General features: G+C 46.1%; 1 protein-coding gene across 4 annotated transcripts in view; it reads right to left on the bottom strand.

Annotated features, from left to right (window-relative positions):
- Positions 1 to 317: 317 nt before the first annotated feature.
- The window catches only part of ETV6 (ETS variant transcription factor 6), a 275,166-nt gene continuing 254,324 nt past the window's right edge, over positions 318 to 21,159 (bottom strand). For all 4 annotated transcript variants that reach the window (XM_020888633.2, XM_020888634.2, XM_070453633.1 and 1 more), the window contains 4 exons: positions 20,330 to 20,875; positions 6,421 to 6,563; positions 4,470 to 4,570; positions 318 to 821 (listed from right to left, as the gene is read on the bottom strand). In XM_020888633.2, the coding sequence (XP_020744292.1) occupies positions 716 to 821; positions 4,470 to 4,570; positions 6,421 to 6,563; positions 20,330 to 20,875 (896 nt within the window). In that variant the 3' untranslated portion in view covers positions 318 to 715. The remainder of the gene's footprint in view (positions 822 to 4,469; positions 4,571 to 6,420; positions 6,564 to 20,329; positions 20,876 to 21,159) is intronic.

Genomic DNA, 21,159 nt, shown 5'->3' with positions numbered 1-21,159 from the left:
TCCCAAGACTCTCCAAGAGGCTGAACTCTGCTGAAAGGGCATCTGAAGTTCAACAGCCAGTGAGGAGGGAGGAGCGGGGGCCAGGAAGGAAAGGGAGCCAGACAAAGAAGAGAGCTCTCCTTTTCACTTCATCTTTTGTAAGAGCATCTTTTTTTTTTTTTTTTTTCCTTTTTCCAGCCAAGACCCAACAGCAACAGGAACAAACCTGATCCACGTGGCAGGGTCAAGAGGGAACCTGAACCCTTTTGCAAATATTCTCTCTCCTGACCAGCTGGGCTTCTGCACTTTGTGAGATTTGCAAAAAATAGATATATATATATATATAATAGATATGTATTTCCATAGGAAAACAGCCTCAGATGTCTTCCCCTATATGAATGATGAAAAGTCAAACTGCATGGTCTTTTTTTAAAAAAAGAACAAAAACACCATGAAACTAACAATAGGTGGAGGGGGAGGGGGAGGGATCACAGACAAGAGATTCTGATCGAGAAGGAACCATGAACGCGAGTCCCAGGCTGGTGCCCTCGGCCAGAACTCCAGCGCCGCCTTTGCTGAGTGGTTTGTCTAAGGTGCTCCGAAGGGTCCCTCGCGCTGGGCGAGAGGAGTGTTACTGCCACATCCGTGTCTCTTCCTTTCTGCTCCATTGCCCCATCCATCCTGGGGAGGGTGGGGTGCCCTTGGCTGCTGGCCCACTAAGCCGGGAACCACTTCCTCAACACTCGTCTTCTTGGTATATTTGTTCATCCAGCTCCTGGGACTCGAGGTGCTCCAGACGGTCTGTTCGGCCACTCATGATTTCATCTGGGGTCTTCATAAACCTTTGGAAGAGGAAACGGTGGCATGAAGAGGTTACAGTTCCTTAAAGCTGTCTTCACCTTGAGCTCTTTAAAAAGAGGGGCCCGTCACCTTCACGTAGCTGGAGGTCTACTGACCCTTATCGTTAATCCTAACCTAGCGTTTTCTTAGAAAAAGATACCCTGGGCTCTCACTGCTTGAAAGCTGGCAAAACAACTATAAAAAAGGCTGGGAGGATGGTGAAGATGGAGCAGGCAGTGCATTCCTGCACGACCATCTGAGAGGACCCTGAGAGATACATACCCATCTCCATCCCAGACTATAAGCCCAAGTGATGGTATTCAAAACTTGAATCTAACTTGGAGGATACAATTAAATGCTGGATGGAAAGCTTGGGTAACAGGGCTAGACAGTGGGGCTTTTGGAAATTAGCAAGGCCAAGAGAAAGACATTTTTCAGCATTATCACTGATGCACCCTGAATGCTAGCCATTCACTCCCTTTATTCTGTCTTCCTTGCCAGCTGGGTGCCTACAGCAAGCCTCATCTCAGTTGCTGGGTTCATTTGGAAGTAACGTCAGTGGCACATTCTGACCATGACCATGGTTCAGGAAGGGAGCCAGGGTGCAAACGTTCCATCCTTATGGTAAGAAGGCCCTTTCCACAGCCTATACACCATTCCCTTCCCCTATACTCTGCCTGGTACCATATGATCTGTCTTAGAACAGGCATTTTCCGTCCTCACTCCACATTCAAAAGCCTAGGACGACTTGTCAAGGGTTCACGCTTTGGCCTGCTCCTTGGGCCTCTCTGTCATCTCAACCCAGGAAACTCCCGTGTTCCACCGTTTATGAGTGTGAACTCTATTCCAGTCCAGCCAGTCTTTTTTTTCTGATGCAAGTCACAGCTCATTGCCGACCTCCAAACCTTTAGCTTTGCCTTTGTCTGGAACCCTCTTGACTCCTTCCCCTGTCTGAGACCGACTCATTCTCTGAGCTGGGTCTCACCATCAAAGAGCTGAAAATCTTCAAGCGTCCCTACAATTTAACACTTTACTCAATTACATACCTGGTTCCATACCGACAAGCCTTGGTTTTGGGGCGAGTCTGGTTCTTGACATTCATTTCCTCAAAAATGACTAATCCCTTGTCACAAATAGCGCTCTTCTTTCCTTCTGTCTTACTGAAATCACTACTGGAAACCTGTGAGCCTTCCACCTCTGACTACTTTTCTTTTCTGCCCATTATTGCTCATCTTTTCAAGCAGGGTGATCTGTAGTATCCACAGCCTGTCTTCCACTTTTATCCTGTAGCTAAAACTTCTCCCTGACATCTTAAGTCACTAATCATCCCCTCAAGGCTGAGTCCTCAGATATGCTGTGTCTGACCCTATCTTTGGATGGCTCTTCTATATTAAGTTTCTGATACTTCCCACCAGCCTTGTCCAAAAATATTATCGAAAGCTTCCTGAGGTTATATAAAACTGATATAAAATGTAACCCTCTACCTTCTAGAAGCTTATGACCTATTTGTGGGGAGGAGTTCACATGTACAGCTATTAAAAATGTAAATCACGGTGTGGCATGGGGCCAAGGGATCCCAAGAGATGATGGAAGAAGATATTTGGGTGTGTTTGAGCCACGGAAGATGGACTCATAAAGATAATTAGACTTGAGGTAGATTTGGTGGTTTATGTTTAAAATGTTAAAGTGATTTACATTTCTGACATAAGGAACCACTTTAGTGTTGGAGGGCAGCTGGCAATGTGTATTAAGAATCTAGGTGGCAGGGGAATGGACCAGAGGTAGAGATTGCTGAATCTAGGTGTCAATTATGTCTAGACACTGCCCGGGAAGCAATAATAATGGGTCTGCCTTGCTTTCATCTTCCAGGTCACATGGGAATACTTGCCATTGGTAGATTCTAACCTGGAACCTGGTGGTAAGAAATCTCAGGAAATGAGGTTTCCAGTCTTCTAGCCCCTGCAACACAGACTGGAGTAGGAACGGAGCCAGTGGACAGTCCAGCACAGGGGTGACTGGGATGTAGGAAGGCTCAAAGATAACTCTGGTGTAAAGGTTGGTTGCTTAAACAATGGTGATGCCACTGCTGATGTAATAGGAATTCTTAGGGTAGGCGGATGTCCAGTATGGGAAGAAGGCTGGTCTTGAACATTTCACGTCTGAGATACTAATGTGATATTTAAGCAGATATCTCTTCCAAGAAGCTCTTGAACATTAACCACTTACTGACCAGAGACCTACACATCTTTTGTTACCCGAATGTTATTGATTGGAATGTTTCAGTATTTCAATTCCATAATAAATTCAGTTCTGCAAAAATCCCCTAGTCAATAATGTGTTAAGATTTGGAATTCCAGGGAGATTTTATAGCTGCATGTAGAGACTTGACAGCCCCGTCATGGAGGTGATAACTAAGCTGTGTCATGGGATCCATTCATGCAGGAAACTAGTATAAAGTGGGAGGAACAGAAGCCAAGGACTGAGTTTAGGGTGAAGGATGAAGGGAAGGCATCAGCAGAGCTAGAGAAAGGAGGGTTCTCTTTGCATTTTTTCTGTTTACAGTTCTTAAAAAGCCTTCTCTGTTTCTTTTGAAGATCACAATTGTTTTTTACTGCCCCTAAGTTACCATGCCTTCCCAGCACTAACACCCAGGTTCTCTGCTCTTTCGGATAAGTAATTATTCCCAGTGAGCTCATGTGCTCATACACAGTGTCTTTCAGTCTCTTTCTACCCCCAACCCACATCTCAAGCCCCATCTGTAACTCTCTTCCGTACCTGCCAAAACCCAGAACCTAAGGTCTGGGGCCCAGCTTCTCCTCAGCTTCCCGTGGTCTCAACACATCAATTACCACCAGGGTCAGAGGGCTCTGTCTACCTCTCCTGATTGGTCCCTTAGAGACCTTCTTTTTCCTCTTCTAACTGTATGTGATTCCCTGGGAATCACAACCTATGGCGGTAGGTTAAGTGGTTAGAACTTGTAAGCTGGGAGGAATTCTGGGAAGAGGAATGTCTAGTTCAGTGGCTTTCAGACATTTGCAATGCACTGTCATAAATATATCTTACAGTATGACTCATCACACACGTGCTCACACACACACCCGACTACCCCAGAAACACAATTTTCATGAAGCCACACTCTTAATTCACATGACACAGTCTGATATTTCCAACTCTATCCTTTCCTATTCAGTTCTGTTCTATTTCATTAAAATAAAAAAACAACAACCAACCTGATTCATTAAATCTGTTTCATGACTCACTAACAGGTCATGACAAACACCAGCCCAGTGTTGGCAACCTGGACGTCTACGTTTCTTTAGTCCCTTTCTTTGCCATTAGCTCCTCTGATTGCTCCCTTTAACTATACTGGATATAAATGCCAGATAATACTGTTTGATCACTGCATTATTTTAAAGGTGAGTCAGACTGTGTTGATTTACTTTTGGCTTTCTTCTAGGACAGACATAAGCAAACAGAAAGTTTTTCTCCCTTAAATTCTAACCAACCAGCAACCTGGTCTCCAGTGAGTAGCAGTGATGGCTTTGAGGATCAGACAAGCAGGTAGAGACATCAACCGTCTCCCTCCTCCATCTTATTTCAAGAAAACAATATCCTCCCAGAAGAAGGAAAGGAGAAAAAGGAAGTGCTACCTGAACAAAAGCCTTTGTCCCGGCTCCTTCCTGATAATGTTTAGTTTGTAGTAGTGGCGCAGGGCTCTGGACATTTTCTCATAGGTCATGTTTGTTCTGTTCTGTTTGTTCAGAGGAGGAAGAGAGAGAGAAAAAAAAGCACAAAGACACAATGAAATGAACCTCAGAACCAGGCGCTGGAGGAGTTCCTCACACCCAGCTCCACAGGGTGCTCCCGTGGCCCTGCCAGGCCCACCCCGGGCTCTGTCCCCCGTGCCCTTGGCCGAGGTCTCTCCTCAGGTGAGTCCAGCCAACAGAGCACATCCCGCCTAGGCCTCCCCGACTTCCTCTCCCAGGACCGCGCTCTGTTGTGCCCCAAGAATTTCCTGCGGGTCCCCCTATCTGGGGTCATCCTTCACCTTCTGACCCACAGAGAACTTCCCTTCCTTTTGCCCTTTCTAAAAAAGAAAAAACAACACACAAAAAAGTGACCTTTCTCAAACTTGTGTTTCTCGTTTGTCATTTTAAGGAAGGGATTTTTTTTGTTTAAATTCCTGTTGTGGAAGCAAGAATACAGTGGTTCCGAGCCCTGGGGCAAGGGCACCCTGTGGGAGCTGTGGAGCGATTTTTCTCAGTGACTCACGGGATGGAGGGTGTCCATGGGGCCTGGCCATATTTGGTCATGGCCTCTGGCAGGTTCTCCTTAGCCGGCCCAGAGCACGGGCTGCCTGCCGTCCGGGAAACCGCAGCTGGGGCACAGCTCGGCAGGGCCTCCCCGGGCCCTCCCTTTGGGCTGATCTGGAGTGGGGCCTTCATGGTGTCTTGTCAGCTCTGTCCCATGTCTATCTGCCTATGGCCAGGCCTGGATCTTGGTGACTTTTTAAGTAGGAATACTGATTTATCTCAATTCTTTTTTTTTAAACAGGGGAACTCTTTATTTTATTTTACTGTGATAAGAACACCAAACGTGAGATCTATCCTCTTAAAGTTTTAAGTGGGTAAGACAGCACTTAATACAGTGTTAATTGTAGGTACACTATTGTACAGCAGGCTCTAGAACTTGCTCATCTTGATTAATGCAAGCTTTCTGTCCAATGGTTGGTAACTCTCCATTTTTCCCCCCTCTTCCCAACCCCTGGCAACACCAGTCCACTCCCGGCCTCGGTGGAATTTGTCTGCTTTAGATCTAACTTCATTTAAGTGAAATCAGGCAGTATTTGTCTTTCTGTGACTGGCTTATTTCACTCAGCATCCTGTCCTCAAGGTTCATCTATGTTGCCACATGCAGCCGAATCTTTTTTAAAAGCCTAATACTACTCCATTGTGCGTATATAGCTCGATTTTGCTATCCATTCATCTATCCATGATGTTGAGGTTGTTTTACCCACCTTTTATATCTGTGCACTTTAATGATTTTTTCTAACTATAAAAGACTAAATCTTTTAAATTCGATTCCCTCTTCCCAAGCTGGAAAAACGGTGGGGCAGTCAGAATTCTTGCAGGGTTTGCTTTTCAGGGAGATGTTTTACAGTCAAGAGGATAAGCATTTTCTCTGTAGAACTGGGCTTTTGTGACCATCGGAGTGTCTAACAGAGTGGAACAGAAGCGACACCTCCCAAAGGCCCCTTGTGAGTTATAAAGTGCTACACTGCATCCCTGGTCCCCAGTTCTTAACGCTGGCGTGGGCAGCAGCGGAGCCAGGCCGCGGTGGGGGAGTGATGGTTACTCGTCACGAGGCCCATCAGACCAGGAGATGCTGAGTTAACTGCAGCCTGGCACGAGGAACACATGGAAAGGGGCATCTTTAATTACTTCCTTCCCCTTGCAACTGTCTTAATTGTTTGTCCGGTGAGGAATAAACTGAATAATTACAGGCCGACTTAGGAAGCAGAAGACAATTACCCTCCAACCCAGGCACAAAAACTGGATTTGGGCCCTAGTTTATGGAACAAATGTCTGATGCCCTTTTTACCTTATGGTTTCCCCACAGTCGAGCCAGTCCATTGGGATCCACTATCCGGAATATTTTGGATTCTTTGTCCTCCCATCGGATGAAGTTTTCGTACCGGCTGTCAGAAAGCAACTGATAGACGTAATCCCAAAGCAGTCTACAGTCTACAGAGGAAAAGGGCAAGAAAACACCATTGACAAGGCTGCTTGTAAGTATGAAGAGCAAGAATCAAGAAAATAATTGAGGAACCGCTTTTGCCTTCTTCGGATTGAGTCCAGCCTCCTTGTTTTAGGAACTCCTTGGCAGTCCAGTGGTTAGGACTCTGTGCTTTCCCTGCCAAGGGCCAGGGTTCAATCCCGCAAGCCAAAACAAAAACAACAAAACTTTTACAGTGATGAGACCAAGGCACAGAGAGACCTGGGAGATGGCGACCTTTGACCTGTGGAGGACTTCGAGACCATCCTGGCCCAGACCCCCACTCCCCGCGAGCTCAGATGAGGACACAGCAACCCAGAAAGAGGAAAGGACTGGTCTACGGTCATGACCCATGATTTGAACTTGACTAGAGCCCACAGGAGGGACAGAACAAGCTCTAACGGGAAATGAATCGGTTCTGAAAAGGGGCTGAAGACAGGATGGCAGGTAAAGGGCAGAGAGTGCCCTCGTGTTCTGGAGAGGGCAGTGTGGTGTCAGTGATGGGGTGGAAGGTCCTTTGGTGGGGGGACAGTGAACAGATGGAGATGTGATGACTAAGGTTGGCTGTGGGAAAGGAAGACCCATGTGGTTTAAGAAAACAGCCACCTTAGAGCTACTTTGGAGGTTTTTAAAATAGTTTTATTATAATGGAATCAGGGTAGAAAGGAACCCAGGGCAAAAAAAAAAAAAAAAAATCTGTTTCTCCATGTGCAGAACAGATGTTGGATTGCTTGGTCAGGCAACACATCTTCCTTAGCACAGGCCAGGTGCTGGGCTAGGCCCTGCCTTTTGGCTACGGGTTGGCAAATTCCACGAGAAGAGGCAGACTGCACCTTGACCTTGCTCCAGTGCTTACTGGATTAGTGCTAGACGGGATGTGGCCTGCTCCCCTGGCACAGCCTTGACAGGGGGATGGGGACAGATGTGGACTTTTCGACTCTAGTTGGTGCAGGACCAGCCTCGGGATGAGAGTCAGAGACTCACCTTCCCAGGTGTGCGCTGATGTTTTGGGGAGCACTGGCCAGCACGGCTGGTCGTAAATGAGTAAGGATTGGACACCGTGTGTGTGTTCTGCACGTTACCATGTTATTTCTGACCCTCACTTGGCGCGCCACCTCCTTCCTAATCCTCTTGTGCCCCCCAGGTCAGCGGGATCTGAACTCTGGGGCTTCTGTATGGCCAGGAGGACTGTCTAATCTTGACTTGGGCTATCTCAACGCCAACACATTCACCGCCCAGACCACAAAACGCACCCTCCTCGGGCACACGTTTACAGGAGGAATCGAGTCAGGTTGCATTGGGCAAGTTTTTTCAATCTCCCTGATGTTCCTCCGTTATGAAAGGGGAATAACAACAGTGACTCTTTCTGAGACTACTGTATGAGTGATGATGCGAGTGAAGAAGACAGTAAGGAGTGTCCCGATGATGGTGCGTGCTGGGTGCTGCTTGCAGGCATGGGGCCATGCGTGCCTCCAGCCACTTGCTTCTGACCCTCAGGACACCCGGTGCAGCCAGCACTGCTGCTATTCCTACTTCATGGCTGAGGAAGCTGAGGCTTAGAGGGTTTGGTCATTGGCTCAAAGGCACAGCTTATGACACAGGTCAGAGTCTGTGCCACACATCCTGCTGAGAACTCTGTTCTCAGAGAAGTTGGTTCACAGGTGTCTATTAGTCAAGCTTTAGGACTTTTCCAAGCAAGATGAGTGTGTCCAGCCTTCCCTCTGAACAGCAGAAGGAACTGGCACACAAGCTCAGCATCTTCCAGGAGGGGAAAGTGTGAAAGTGTTAGTCGCTTGGTTGTGTCCGACTCTGTGACCCCCATGGACTGTAGCCCACCAGGCCCCTATGTCCATGGTGGTTCTCCAGGCAAGAATACTGGAGGGGTTGTCATTGCATTCTCCAGGGGATCTTCCCCACCCATGGATTGAACTGGGTTTCCTGAATTGCAGGCGGATTCTTTACCATCTGAGCCACCAGGGAAGTATCTTTTAGGCAGCAACCGTGAAACTTAAATTGGACATCCATTAAAATTAAAATGACCAGATGTCTTTTTTTAAAATCTATTTTTTCTTCAGTTACTTATGCTTTAAATGTCATATCTAAGAAATAGTTGCCTAAGCCATGATCACAAATACTTCTGCCTATGTTTTCTTCTAAGAGTTTTACATTTTCAGTTATCTTTTTTGTTTTTTAAATTTGGGTGCACGGAGAGGCGTGCGGAACTTCCCTGACCAGGGATCCAACATGAGCCCCCTGAGTGGAAGCATGGAGTCTTAACCACTGGACCGCCAAGAAGTCTGACCATACATCTTTAGTATCCCTTACTGTATCCTTTTTTCCCCCGATTGACCTATGTCTAAAATTTAATGTGGTGACTTCTCTGGCAGTCCAGTGGTTAAGACCCAGCCCCCTTCCACTGCAGGGAATGCAGGTTCATTCCCTGATCAGGGAAGCTAAGATCCCACAGGGCTTGCAGCCAGAAACTCAAAACATAATACAGGAGCAATACCTTGCAACAAATCCAATAAAGATTAAAAAAAAAATGGTGCACATTAAAAAAAAAGTTGACATGTGGTTTCTTGTGTTTCACCAAAGGACCCGTGGTGTCCTTAGAGAATTTCTGGCGTTTGAACCCCACGCTTACGAAAGCTGGCCAGCGATTCTCTTACCAACCCTGCCTGACACTGTGCTCGTGGTTGCCAGAGGGGGGTGCTAAGGAGCAATGAGACAGCAAGGGGACCAGTCCCAGCAAGAGGAAGGACCTTGGGAGGTGAGTGCCACTGTCCCAGACTGAGAATAACCGAGCTCATTTTTAAGACACTTGTAAGAGGGCAACTCCAGGCAAAGTGGCGAAGCAGGCAGTGTCATTCTCCCTCTCTGCCACCTCCTCATCTTATATCATTTTTATCATAGATGAAAAAACAGAGAACTGAAGTGAAAGAGTGAAGTTGCTCAGTCGTGTCCGACTCTTTATGACCCCATGGACTGTCGACTACCAGGCTCCTCCATTCATGGGATTCTCCAGGCAAGAGTACTGGAGTAGGTTGCCATTTCCTTCTCCAATAGAGAACTGAATTGCAGTTTAATTGTCCAGTTTGTGTCTTACCGTCAAACAGCAGATGGGTTTTAATTTCCGACAACCTCTTCCAAGTGGAAGCTATCTGACAGGACCAAATATTATCACATAAAATGCCCTTCCACTAGGAGGAACAAAGGTGGTTTGTGAAGAGCTTCTTGTCCATGTTTCTTGACAGGGTTACAATCTTTTTTACCACTTAGAGGCTTGATGACACCTTTTGGATGCTTGTGGATGGGGAATAAGATTCTCTATATTTAAATCATTTTATTAATAATTTAAAAAAAGACTGATTTGGTCATCTTTAGCAGTTTGATAGCAAGAACTTTTTTTTGCCCACATGAAGGTAAGCGATGCATGGGTAGTCCTCTCAACCTTGAGAACTTCCTGGAGCTAAAATGTAAGATGAGTGTTGTCTTGACACCATCTGCTCAAGGATTTTCACTTTCATTGTTTCTGTTGCTTCTCTTTTACTGCCTTGTACATTCTATTTCTCATAAAATGGTGACGTGAGAACCAGACCATTTCTCAAAGTAAGGGTTTAAACCAATTCTGGGTACCTACCACGCTGGGTTCTTGAGAGGCATCAAACTGGGAACTTCACATTGTAGATCATTTACTGAAAAAGGTCTAGAATGTGATCTGTGTTTGGTTGGTACCTGGAAGGCAGGGTTTCCCAGAGCACGGACTTTACCTCTTGAGTTGTAAGACCATTTGTAGCCTGCAAACTTTTCCCTTTCATAAATGTGAAAAGAGCCCCAAACAAGCTGCCGATTGATCATTTTAAATGACATTTAATCCAGCAAAGTCAACTTTAGCCGAGTAATAAAAACATGTTGACATTCAAGACACTGAATTACTCGGTCACTAACAGAGGTAGCAAAAGGAATTTTGTGGCACAAAGCAGTTGTTCAAGCTCACAGTATAAGTGGCTTTTATAACACTATTGATTCTTTTGTTGCTTTAGTTAAAAATTATGCCAGATGATAAAAATAACTACCTGACCACACAACAGATTTAAAAAAAAAACAACAAACAATTGAAATTCAAAGCCCAATGAGTTATTTTTAAGACTTTAGTTAAATAAAAAGGCAGATTCTTTTCAGTTCCCTGGGTCCTCTGAAGGCTGCTCCCATGGCCCACCAGCTGGTTTTCAGTTTTGTTAAAATCCACCCATGTCTGCACAGATACAATGTTCTTTGGTCATTAATAAAAACGCTTAATACTACTATACAATAAAAAGCATCAGGCTTTAAAAACAAAGGTTCATCACATTACAAAACACTTGACTATGCATGTGAAAAATAATCTTATATCACAGAGTTCATTACTTTTAGGTGCATGTCTCTTAAACTAAAGGCCTTCCTTCTCAAGGCACGTGGGAATTTTAAACAAATGTGCATGATTTTGATTCTCTCTTCCACGGGAGGAAGCTTATAAAAGGGCTTAGCAGAGTGAAGTGTTATTTTCTAATAGCAGAAAGAGAGTTCTCTTTCCTGCTGGGTGAGGTACCCTGGGTATCCACAGTTAAAAGGCATTGTCAAAAAGAAAAAAAAAAAAGAAAAACCTTTTCTGTGGTTAGGGAGAAATATTTTCCCTCCCACGCCTGTCTCTTACCAGAGACTCGTTGTACAAGCTTATTGAGCAGACACTGTGAAAAGATGGGCAGGTCACACATAACCAACATGGTTTCCAAAAAAAAAAAAAAAACCAAAAACCATGCTAGACAAAACTGATGTTTAAAAAATCTGAGTGGGCAAGTCATTGACCAGGGAATGTTTAATGATGGTGGTTAATTTAAATTTCAGGAAAGCATCTAAGAAAGCAATTTTAGGTTGTCTTAACTGCCCAAATGGAATTTTAAATGAAGGTCTGTAAACTGGAGTTCTGTGGGTATAATCACCAACAAGGAGGGAGGGGCCTAGCGCCCCTGTCTCACTGCTTTCAAATCATTATGAAAAGCTAACCAATTTATTTCAGGTTCAGCAATAGGTAGGTAACATGCAAAACAAAAAGTTGCTTCTCTGCTTTATAGCTATGGTTCTGAACTAGGGGCAATCTTGCCTGCTGTGAGGGGGCGGTGGGGGAGGCATTTGACAATGTCTGGGGACAATTTTGGTCATTATATCTGGGGCGGAGGATGCTGTGACAGAGGCCTGGGATGCTGCTAAAGATCTTATACAATATATAGCAAGTCCCCTATATACAAACGAGTTCCATTCCAAGAGTGTGCATTCATTTAAGTCCAACTCGTTCACAAGTCCAACAAAGTCTAGGTACCCAATTAACACAATCGGCTGTATAGTACTGTACTGTAATAGGTTGATAATACTTTATACACAAATAGTACATAAAAAATATGAAAAACATTTTTAATATTACAGTATAGTACCTTGAAGGCTTCCCTGGTGGTGCAATGGTAAAGAATCTGCCTGCCAATGCAGGAGACATGGGTTTTGATCCCTGGGTGAGGAAGATCCCCTGGAGAGGGAAATGGCAACCCACTCCAGTATTCTTGCCTGAGAAATCCCAGGGACAGAAGAGCCTGGTGGACTATATAGTCCATGGGGTCACAGGAGAGTCAGACATGACTGAGTGACTCAGTACTCACACATAGTATCTTGAAAAGTACAGTAGTACCAGCTACATCACCGCTGCTTTTATGCTTGCTTTTGGACAGCCCGGGCTTGAATAAAGATAGAGACTACTGCTGTACGAAGTACACAAGGGCACAACCACTTTAGAGAATACACGCCAGACATGTGAACTAACTTAAGGGATTAGACATGGGATCCCACGTTTGCATCTTTGAAAGCTTGCAACTTGGAAGGTTTGTATGTAGGGGACTTATTGTAATGCACAAAAGAATTCCATCCCCCCCCCCCGCCAACAAAGGATTATTTAGCCGAAATATCGAGAGTGCCCAGCTTGAGAAACCCTGCTTACAGAAGCATGGGTTTTACACCATTGCAGGGGGGTGGCTGTCTGCCGCTATTTTTTTTTTTTTTTTCTGCCTTGATTCTAGATGGGCTATTCCCTAGAAGCAGAAAGCTGATAAATCCAGTGCAGCCAACCCTGTGCTGATACGCAGAGGTGTGTTTACAGCCGGCAACTGCTTGTGGCGTAGGAAAACAGAAGCCTTATGTGCACAGCAGTCAGCCGGGAGGGGGAGAAGCTGAGGCAGAGAACAGAAATCTGTGCTTCCTGGCTCCACCGGAGTGGAGGGACCGCAGCTGCAAACGCCGCTAAACCTTCTCACCTTTGGTGGCTGGAGGTGTGGAGTGAGGCTGGGAGAGGCAGGAATCTGCAATCACGCCTTACAGCTGAGATCAAGCCCCCAGACAGATCCCAGTAAGACCAGCCCCCTCTCCCTCAAATGTGGTGGCAGCCGGGGAATTTGCATCCAGGCACCACCGGGACTAGTGATGCTGTTCCAGAAACACACGCCCTTAAAACAAACTCGACCTCCAGTCTCCTCAAGCCCCTTCTCTTATTTCCTACCCTGTTACTGTGCTGGTACTGTGTTATCTTTTTAAAAAGGTCATCCTGAAACTTCCTTCTCTTTTAGGGCTGATTTCTTAGAGGTCCCAGTGAAAAGAAAGCGCAGTGACTCAGCTAGAGTATGTGAAGCCAGGCCACTTGGGAGCCTCCTGTTGGGGTGGAGTCTGCCAAAGTCTCCAAGGGTCTCCTCAAAATACAGTGGGCAAAGCCTCGGGGGAGGTGAGCAGGAGGGAAGAAGTTAGTCTCCAAGGAATGTAGGGTTCTTTGAAGGTCTGCACGTCAGAGGCCAGCATCACTTGGAACAAACGTCCAGACACAAGGCTTTGTTTGGGTCAAGGCCCCCATACTCACTCCGGTGGGCAGTGGTGCTGGCCATACCCATTCCCCTCCCCTTGCTCAACCCTTGAGCAGAGCAGGGACATGAACACGTAGAAATTAACCCATTTATGCTAATAATTGGGTATTAGTATCTGCATTATTATGGATAAGGCAATTGGGCTTCAGCAATCTTAAGTACCTCAGCCTGGGAGCCAAAGGCTAGATTCTAATCGTGTTGATTCCAGACGTTATGCCCTTCCCCAGGAGCCCTCCGAGCAGCCGTGGATGAAGGCCCTGGGCCTGCAGAGGGTTACCTGCTTGAGACAGTGCGGGAGGACATGGCTCTCCAAGCCGGTACTAAATCCCCAAGTCCCCTTGGCTTACGGAGATAGCCCACGACCTTGTCCTTTTTTCCAAACACAGTATCTACAAAAGCGTGTGTGCATACTGTCACACCTTACCACAAAGGCTGCCCTCATCACTTTGATACAATCCATTAAGACTGGCCTTTTAGGAGGTCTTTCTCTCTTCAGGGCTGCTCCTGAAGCAATACAAGTCCATGTGCATCGTGACCCCTCCATCCAGCCCTGAGGATGAGGCTCCAGGGTTGAACGTCTGTGCTCACAGAGCTCATCCAGTCAATAAAACCAGATCAAAAGAGGACGGTGCTCTGTGACAAGTAAGCAATATGGGAGATTCGATATCTCCTTGATGAGAAACCTTTTGTTTCTGTTAAAAATACAACCTTGAGAGAGAATACATATATTCTCAGATCCTTTGAGGATCTCAGGTTGCCAGGCCAGTATTATCAGAGGGTTGGAAGTAAAGTGCACAGGGCCTGGGGGTGGCATGGGGAAAATTCTGTTTTATCTGCAGTAGAATCAACTCACCAGTGAGATCCTCATAAACCATGAAGAAGCTCACTTTTGCAGAGGAAAGCGAGAGATGTCATCACTGACTCAATGAACATGTGTCTGAGCAAACTCAGGGAGATGGTGAAGAACAGGGAAGTCTGGCGGGCTACAGCCCATGGGGTCGCAGAGTTAGACACTACTGAACAACAGCAGCAAAAGTTGTGAGGTAAGCATACGACACTATATTCTCTATTTGGATGGTCCACGGACTTTGAACAACCAGCTCTGTACAGACTTCTATAGCCCCCACTTTTGTGGAGCAGATGAATGACTTTGAATGGATTATCAACCACATTGCCAATGAATCTCACTTCCTTAGCTGACTTTTTGGATTAAGGCCAAGGAAGGGATAAGCAGACAGGAAGTCTGGTAACTCAGGTTTTAGTGGAATTGTAGAAGTTTAAGAAAGCCAAAATGACTTCAATTTTTTCTTTTAAAACTGAGGTGTCTATGGTTAAAACCAAAGCGGGGAGCTAAGCTTGTTTGATGGCATAAAGTAAGAAGCACATTGCCTTCTGCCAGAGAAGACACAACATTTGGCATTTAGAGAAGCTTCACCCTATCACCGAGCAAAATGCCTGGCACACAGAGAGACATGAGAATTTTGGAATGAGTGAATGATCGAACTACACAGTTCAAGTAGGCAGCCCGACACTTTATTTTCTTCAGCTGTATTTTACGTTAATGATGTTATTGTAAGTACTCTGGGCGGCTCAGCAATCAGCCTGCCATCAGGACTTATCTCCCTCCTTACATCACTTGCCATTGTTCCCTCCACATGTCTTAGGCATGCCTCATTCTTTGAGGTGTGATTCCTGGAGAGCAATGATGGCATTTTCTGCCCCCTGAATCCTCCGTTATACCTTTGATTTCAAAGCAGACAGTGCCACAGAAAAGGGAGCGGCGGACTCTTTCTGTAAAAGGCCCATCAGTAAATACAATATTTCAGGCTTTGCGGGCCGTCCTGTGTCAGCTCTACCTCAACCCTGCCAAAGCAGCCACAGACAATGCTAAGTGAATGGGTGTGGCCGTGTGCCAATAAAACTTGACTTACAAAAACAGGCGGTGGCTGACTTGGCCCATAGGCCAGCGTTTCCAGTCCCTGGGCCTAAGGAAACAAATGCGCTGGAAGAACACTGGCTGAAGCTCGAGGCTGAATGCTTGACATGCCTGAAGCTCAGTTTCCCCATCTGTAAAAGATGCTTCTAGCTTTGAAGTCAATGAGTTGTAAGAATGATTTCCAATATTATACTGAAAACACAGCATCACCCTTGCTACCGTTCTTCAATTTATGGTGCTCACTGCCAGTACCAGTCTTTGGCTATGAAACACATCATTGAGACGCAGGCCAGTAAAACTTTGGTGGGTAAGAAAATGCTAGAAGGTGACAGATGCTCTCATCTCCCCCAAGTAATCCTTTCCTGAAGATAATAGAAAACAGCACAGAAAGAAGCAACTTGCTCAGCATGGCACATATCACAGGCTCTTCAGTTTGAAAACAAAAACAAAAACAAAAAAACCCAGGAGGGAGAGATATATGTGTACTTATAGCTGATTTACATTATTGTATGGCAGAAACCAAAGCAACATTGTAAAGCAATTAACCCCTAATTAAAGATAAATTAAAAAATAGAATCCAGGAATCGTCTCATTCTGTCCTTTGTTAAACTCAGTAACAGTCCTTCTTATTCTTTGAAAAATAAACACCACCTTTCAAAAAAAGCTACATGATCTACTTCAATTGATCTAATTTGTGGTTTGTATTTAAACTGCCAACTACCTCCTAGATGAATATTTACTGAATATTTTAGTTTTTCCACCAGGTAAATACCTAAGTAAACTATCATGACTTGTATGCAATCTCTTAAGTGTATGATGTGTCCCAATTTTTGAGAGATTAAAACACGAAAAAAACTGAATTGAAAAATCCATTTTAAACAAACCTGGATTCTGGAGTTTACATTTCTATGTGAAACCTAGAACAAACATACTGGGGCTTATCTTGCTTTGGAGTTTTCTCCATCTGGAATGACCTCTTTTTCCTCTAATCTCTACTTGTTCATATTCTAAGCATTCATCCTAGCCCAGCCAAAAGCCAGCTCCCCCATGAAGGCCTCCTGACACCCCTACTCTGACATCTTACAGCACTTAATTGGAGTCCCTGGAAGGTACCATGAGCCGCAGTTGTAGTCAACTGTCTTCAGCTCTTTCACAACAAAGATCGTGTCTTACAATCTCAAACACCCAACCGCCATGAATGCAGAACAGCTCCATAAACACAGGTGTCCAGAGGCATATCCCCAGGACTATCTGAGTGGACAAGACCTTTTCATCCACAGTCACAAGTACTATTCTTACCCATACCCTCCAGCTACAGTCTCTGTCGGCATGACAGTAGCACCTTCAGTGCCCTCTAGGCTCAGATGGCCAGTGCAAGATCGATGCATGAAGCAGGGCGCCCAAAGCTGGTGCTCTGGGACAACCCAGAGGGATGGGGTGGGGAGGGAGGTGTGTGTGGGGGGTTCAGGACGGGGGGCCAATTCATGTGGATGTATGGCAAAACCCATCACAATATTGTAAAGTGATTATCTTCTAATTAAAATAAATAAATATTAAAAAAAAAGCATAAGGAGCTAAGTTTTCTCACCTAAAAGCTGCTTTATAGACATCTGAAGGGCTTTTATGACTGTTCAGTAATGAAAGGACTTTACAGTGTACATAAGAATCACCCAATGAATTCGACTGCCAATAAAAGAATAAATTCCACAAGGATCTGAGTTGTCTGAGAAGATACCAAAATGGGGTGGAGAGATAGGGAGATCCCAGATGAAACAAAGGAGCCTGGAATTGTGATGGGTTCTATTCAGAGGGTCACAGGATTAAGACGAAATATTTGATCATAGATTTCCCTCTTGTTTCACCCTTCAGAAACACTGCCTTTTGATTATATTAGCTAATCCTGGATTTGGTCAAATGACTGAACACGGACATATGGAGATTATGAAATCTGGGAATATACCAACAGTAGAACAATTTTTAAGACAGCCATATTAAAAAATTTCTAGACCTACTAAACAAGGGAAAAACAGCTCTAAGTCTAAACAGTTTAACTTGACACATGGGGCTCATCTCGGATTCTTAAGAGGTCTGTGGCGAAGACGGCATTTCAGGAGGGGGTGACAAGACAGATGGTGATTAGGAAGTGGGGGGGTGGTGCTAGCAAGGGCTGTCCTGTAGCCACATCATCCAGCCGCTACGTGGCCTCTGCTTCTCTGCACTCAGTTTCCTCTATGGTTTCCCCTGTAAATGATCCCTTCCATATAAAATGAAAACAGCAATGATTAGCTCCTTTTGCAGAGCTGTCCTGAGGATTATAAACAAGTAGCAAGTACCCGCAGAATGTTCAGAACTGTTGTACAGACCATGCAAGAAACAAGACAAACACGGAAGATACAGACAAGAAGGGAATGCCTGGAAAGCTCAAAACAGGTCATTTATATTATTCCCAGGAATACACTGACCCCATCCTCTTCCTCCAACTATCTGGGAAGCACACATGCTTTGCAGAATAAGCAAAGCTACGTTAACCCCTGTTCTTTCTTTTCACAGTTTTTTTTTTTCCTCTCCATCATTAAAAAAACTTTACGTAAAGGTTGACAGAACAATAACGTAAATCTTTGTGGACCCAATATCCAGCCATATAGCCCTCGGGTCATAACTAACCTCATTTTACCCACAGAAGGAAATGGCAACCCACTCCAGTATTCCTGCCTGGGAAATCCCATAGACAGGAGCCTGGTGGGCTATGGTCCATGGGATCGCAAAGAGTTGGACATGACTTAGCGAATGGACCACCACAACTATGCATTCCTCACTCCCAGTCCTGTGGGATGCTTTTGAATCACATTCCAAGCATAGACCATATCACTTTTCATAGTTTTTTTTTTTTGAAACATGTAAGTCATAGCTCTTTGATTTTCTTGATTCAACATTCCTGATGTAAGTTATTTATAATGGTAAAATTGAGGTGATATCAGAGGTGCCCTTGGGGCCAGAGGAAAATTTAGAAATGAATGACTTCAATAAAAAAGAGACAGTGAGTCAAGACAGAGGTAAAGTAGCCTTAGGACCTGTGTTATCATGATGTTGTGAGTTCTGCTTTATCCTGTGGTTCAGCTGGATCTCAGTCCTACAGCATCAGCTGGAGGAGGAAGGAGAATGTCTCATGATTCCCTGAACAGTCTGACCTCTCTCCTGCCTCCACATCTCTCTTGCATTGTTGTTCTCTGATTGCTACGTTGTGTCTGACTCTCTGGGACCCCCTGGACTGTAGCCCACCAGGCTCCTCTGTCCACAGGATTTCCCACACAAGAATACTGGAGTGGGTTGCCATTTTCTCCTCCCCGGGAATCTTCCTGACCTAGGGATCAAACCCACATTTCCTGTGTCTCCAGCACTGTCAGGCAGATTCTTTACCACTGAGCCACCAGGGAAGCTGGTCCTCTTGTTACTGGACCCGTAACCACTGTCAACTTCGAGCTATCTTCCTTCCTCAATTCCTCCAGTCAAAATGCTCCTTATTGGGACTTTTCTGGAGGTCCAGTGGCTAAGATTCCACACTCCCAATGCTGGGGGCCTGGGTTCCATCCCTGGTGGGGAGAACTAGATCCCACATGCCACAACTAAGAGTTTGCATGCCACAACTAAGATCCGGTGCAGTCAAATAAATAAAATATTAAAAACCTTTCTCTCTGCATTGCGTCCACACCACACAATAGGTACTCAATAAATGCTTGTGCTTTGACTGAATGGGGCAGAGGGCTTATCTCCTTCTGTCTTATACCTTAGTGGTTTTCACACCTCTCCTAGTACATTTTAAATCCCTGAGGAAGTAATTGTGTTTAATCAGCTCTGTGTCCCCTATGTCCTCATGAGTTTATCTGCACACAGTAGGTGCTCAAAAAGTGTCTCATGACCAGAGAGAAGCTCTGGGAAAAGTCCTAACTTTGCCAAGAGGTCAGAGAATTATAAAAGCTTCTGGAGAATGACTTCATGTAAATTACGGGCACATGAGCAAAAATACAACATGGTGATCTTTTTCACTGGTTTCTCATCTTAGGGAAGCAAATTTGGGCTTGTCATCATCAAAGGAAAAGAATTCGGGCATAGCTTCCTCTGTCCAAATGACTGAACAACACCCTAATCCTACTTTTCCTCCTGCCTCTTCTCAAGGTGAAGGCTACATGGAATTATTGCACAGAGGATGGAAATCCAGGCCTGAGTCTGAGACAGAGGTCCTCTGTGCTGTGCCTGCTCATTAATTAGTCACTGGAAACTCCGGGACAGGGCCATTAACATGCTCATAAACCTTTGATTTTAAATGTTTTCGCTTAGCCACAATCCTAATGTGACTCTCCTTGTAAGCTGGTCGGAGGACATTTGTTTCTTCACATTTCTGAGGCTCATTAACTCCGGCAGCCCAGCGCCTCATTAACTAGCCCATTTAGGGAATTTCGTCTCCTGCCGGCAAAGCCTCCATCCCCTGGCCTCCCAGAGCCTCTGGAGGGCACCTAATTGGGACAGCGTGGGGGCTCCCGGGAGGGCGGGGGGCTCATCCACCTGCTGTCAAAGCCTCCTCCCTCCCCCTGGCCTCCCAGGGTCTCTGGAGGGCACCTAGTTGGGATGGCATGGGGGTTCCCGGGAGGGCGGGGGGCTTGTCCACCTGCTATCAAAGCCTGCTCCCTCCCCCTGGCCTCCCAGAGCCTCTGGAGGGCACCTAACTGGGATGGCACGGGGGCTCCCGGGAGGGTGGGGCTCATCCCACCTGCTGTCAAAGCCTGCTCCCTCCCCCTGGCCTCCCAGGGTCTCCGGAGGGCACCTAACTGGGACAGCGTGGGGGCTCCCGAGAGGGCGGGGGCTCACCCACCTGCTATCCTCCCGATGGGCACGGCGTGCTCCTCAGGCGGCGAGACGGAAACCATGATATGGTTCATGTATGCCAGGTCCTCCCGATGCGAGAGGTTGATGGGCTTCCCCTCCCGGTGCAGCCCATCCTCAGAGAGCCGCGGCTGCTTGAAATCCACGGAGTGTCGGGGGTTCAGGATCAGCGGGTGCATGATCGGGCTGGGCATCAGCTGGATGACCCGCGTGCCCTCCTGCCGGGGGCTGGCGGGCCTCGGGTGGGGCTCGGATGACGGCGGGCAGTGGTTGTTCTCCATGGGAGACACTGACAGCGGGTAGGGCTCCTGGTGGTTGTTCTCCTGGTGGAGCCTCGGTCCCTGGGCCCTCTCAGCTGGGGAGAGGCGGCGGATCATGTTGTCCAGGGGGGACCGGAGGGGCCGCTGCTCGGGGTCGGGAGAAGGCCGGTGGTTTGTTGTGATGGGTGACCTGGAACGGTGCAACAGTTCAATGGTGGGAGGGTTCTGGTGTACGTTCTCGGCCGATGGCCTTGAGGTCCTCTGGACACCATTATCTGTGGGGCAGAGGGAAGGATAGTCAGTGACCCCGATGGATGCTCAGGGTAGGGAACCCCACAGCAATCCTAAAGGTGACAAGCATGGAGCATGTGCAGCTGTAGGAAGACCCTTTTCCCCCATATGTGCAATCTTTTTCCCCACTTAAAAAAAAATTAAATTGCACATACTTGAAATTCTTTTCCTGCCCCTGGAGAAGCTGTCTACAAGTATTCCATTTATCACCTATTAGTGGCTTATAAACACAAGGAAGCCACACACTCATTCTTTATTCATTCTTTAT

Source organism: Odocoileus virginianus, chromosome 23, assembly GCF_023699985.2.
Source record: "Odocoileus virginianus isolate 20LAN1187 ecotype Illinois chromosome 23, Ovbor_1.2, whole genome shotgun sequence".
NCBI lineage: Eukaryota > Metazoa > Chordata > Mammalia > Artiodactyla > Cervidae > Odocoileus > Odocoileus virginianus.
Note: the sequence above shows the minus strand (reverse complement) of the source record. Positions and strands in the feature narration are given on the sequence as shown.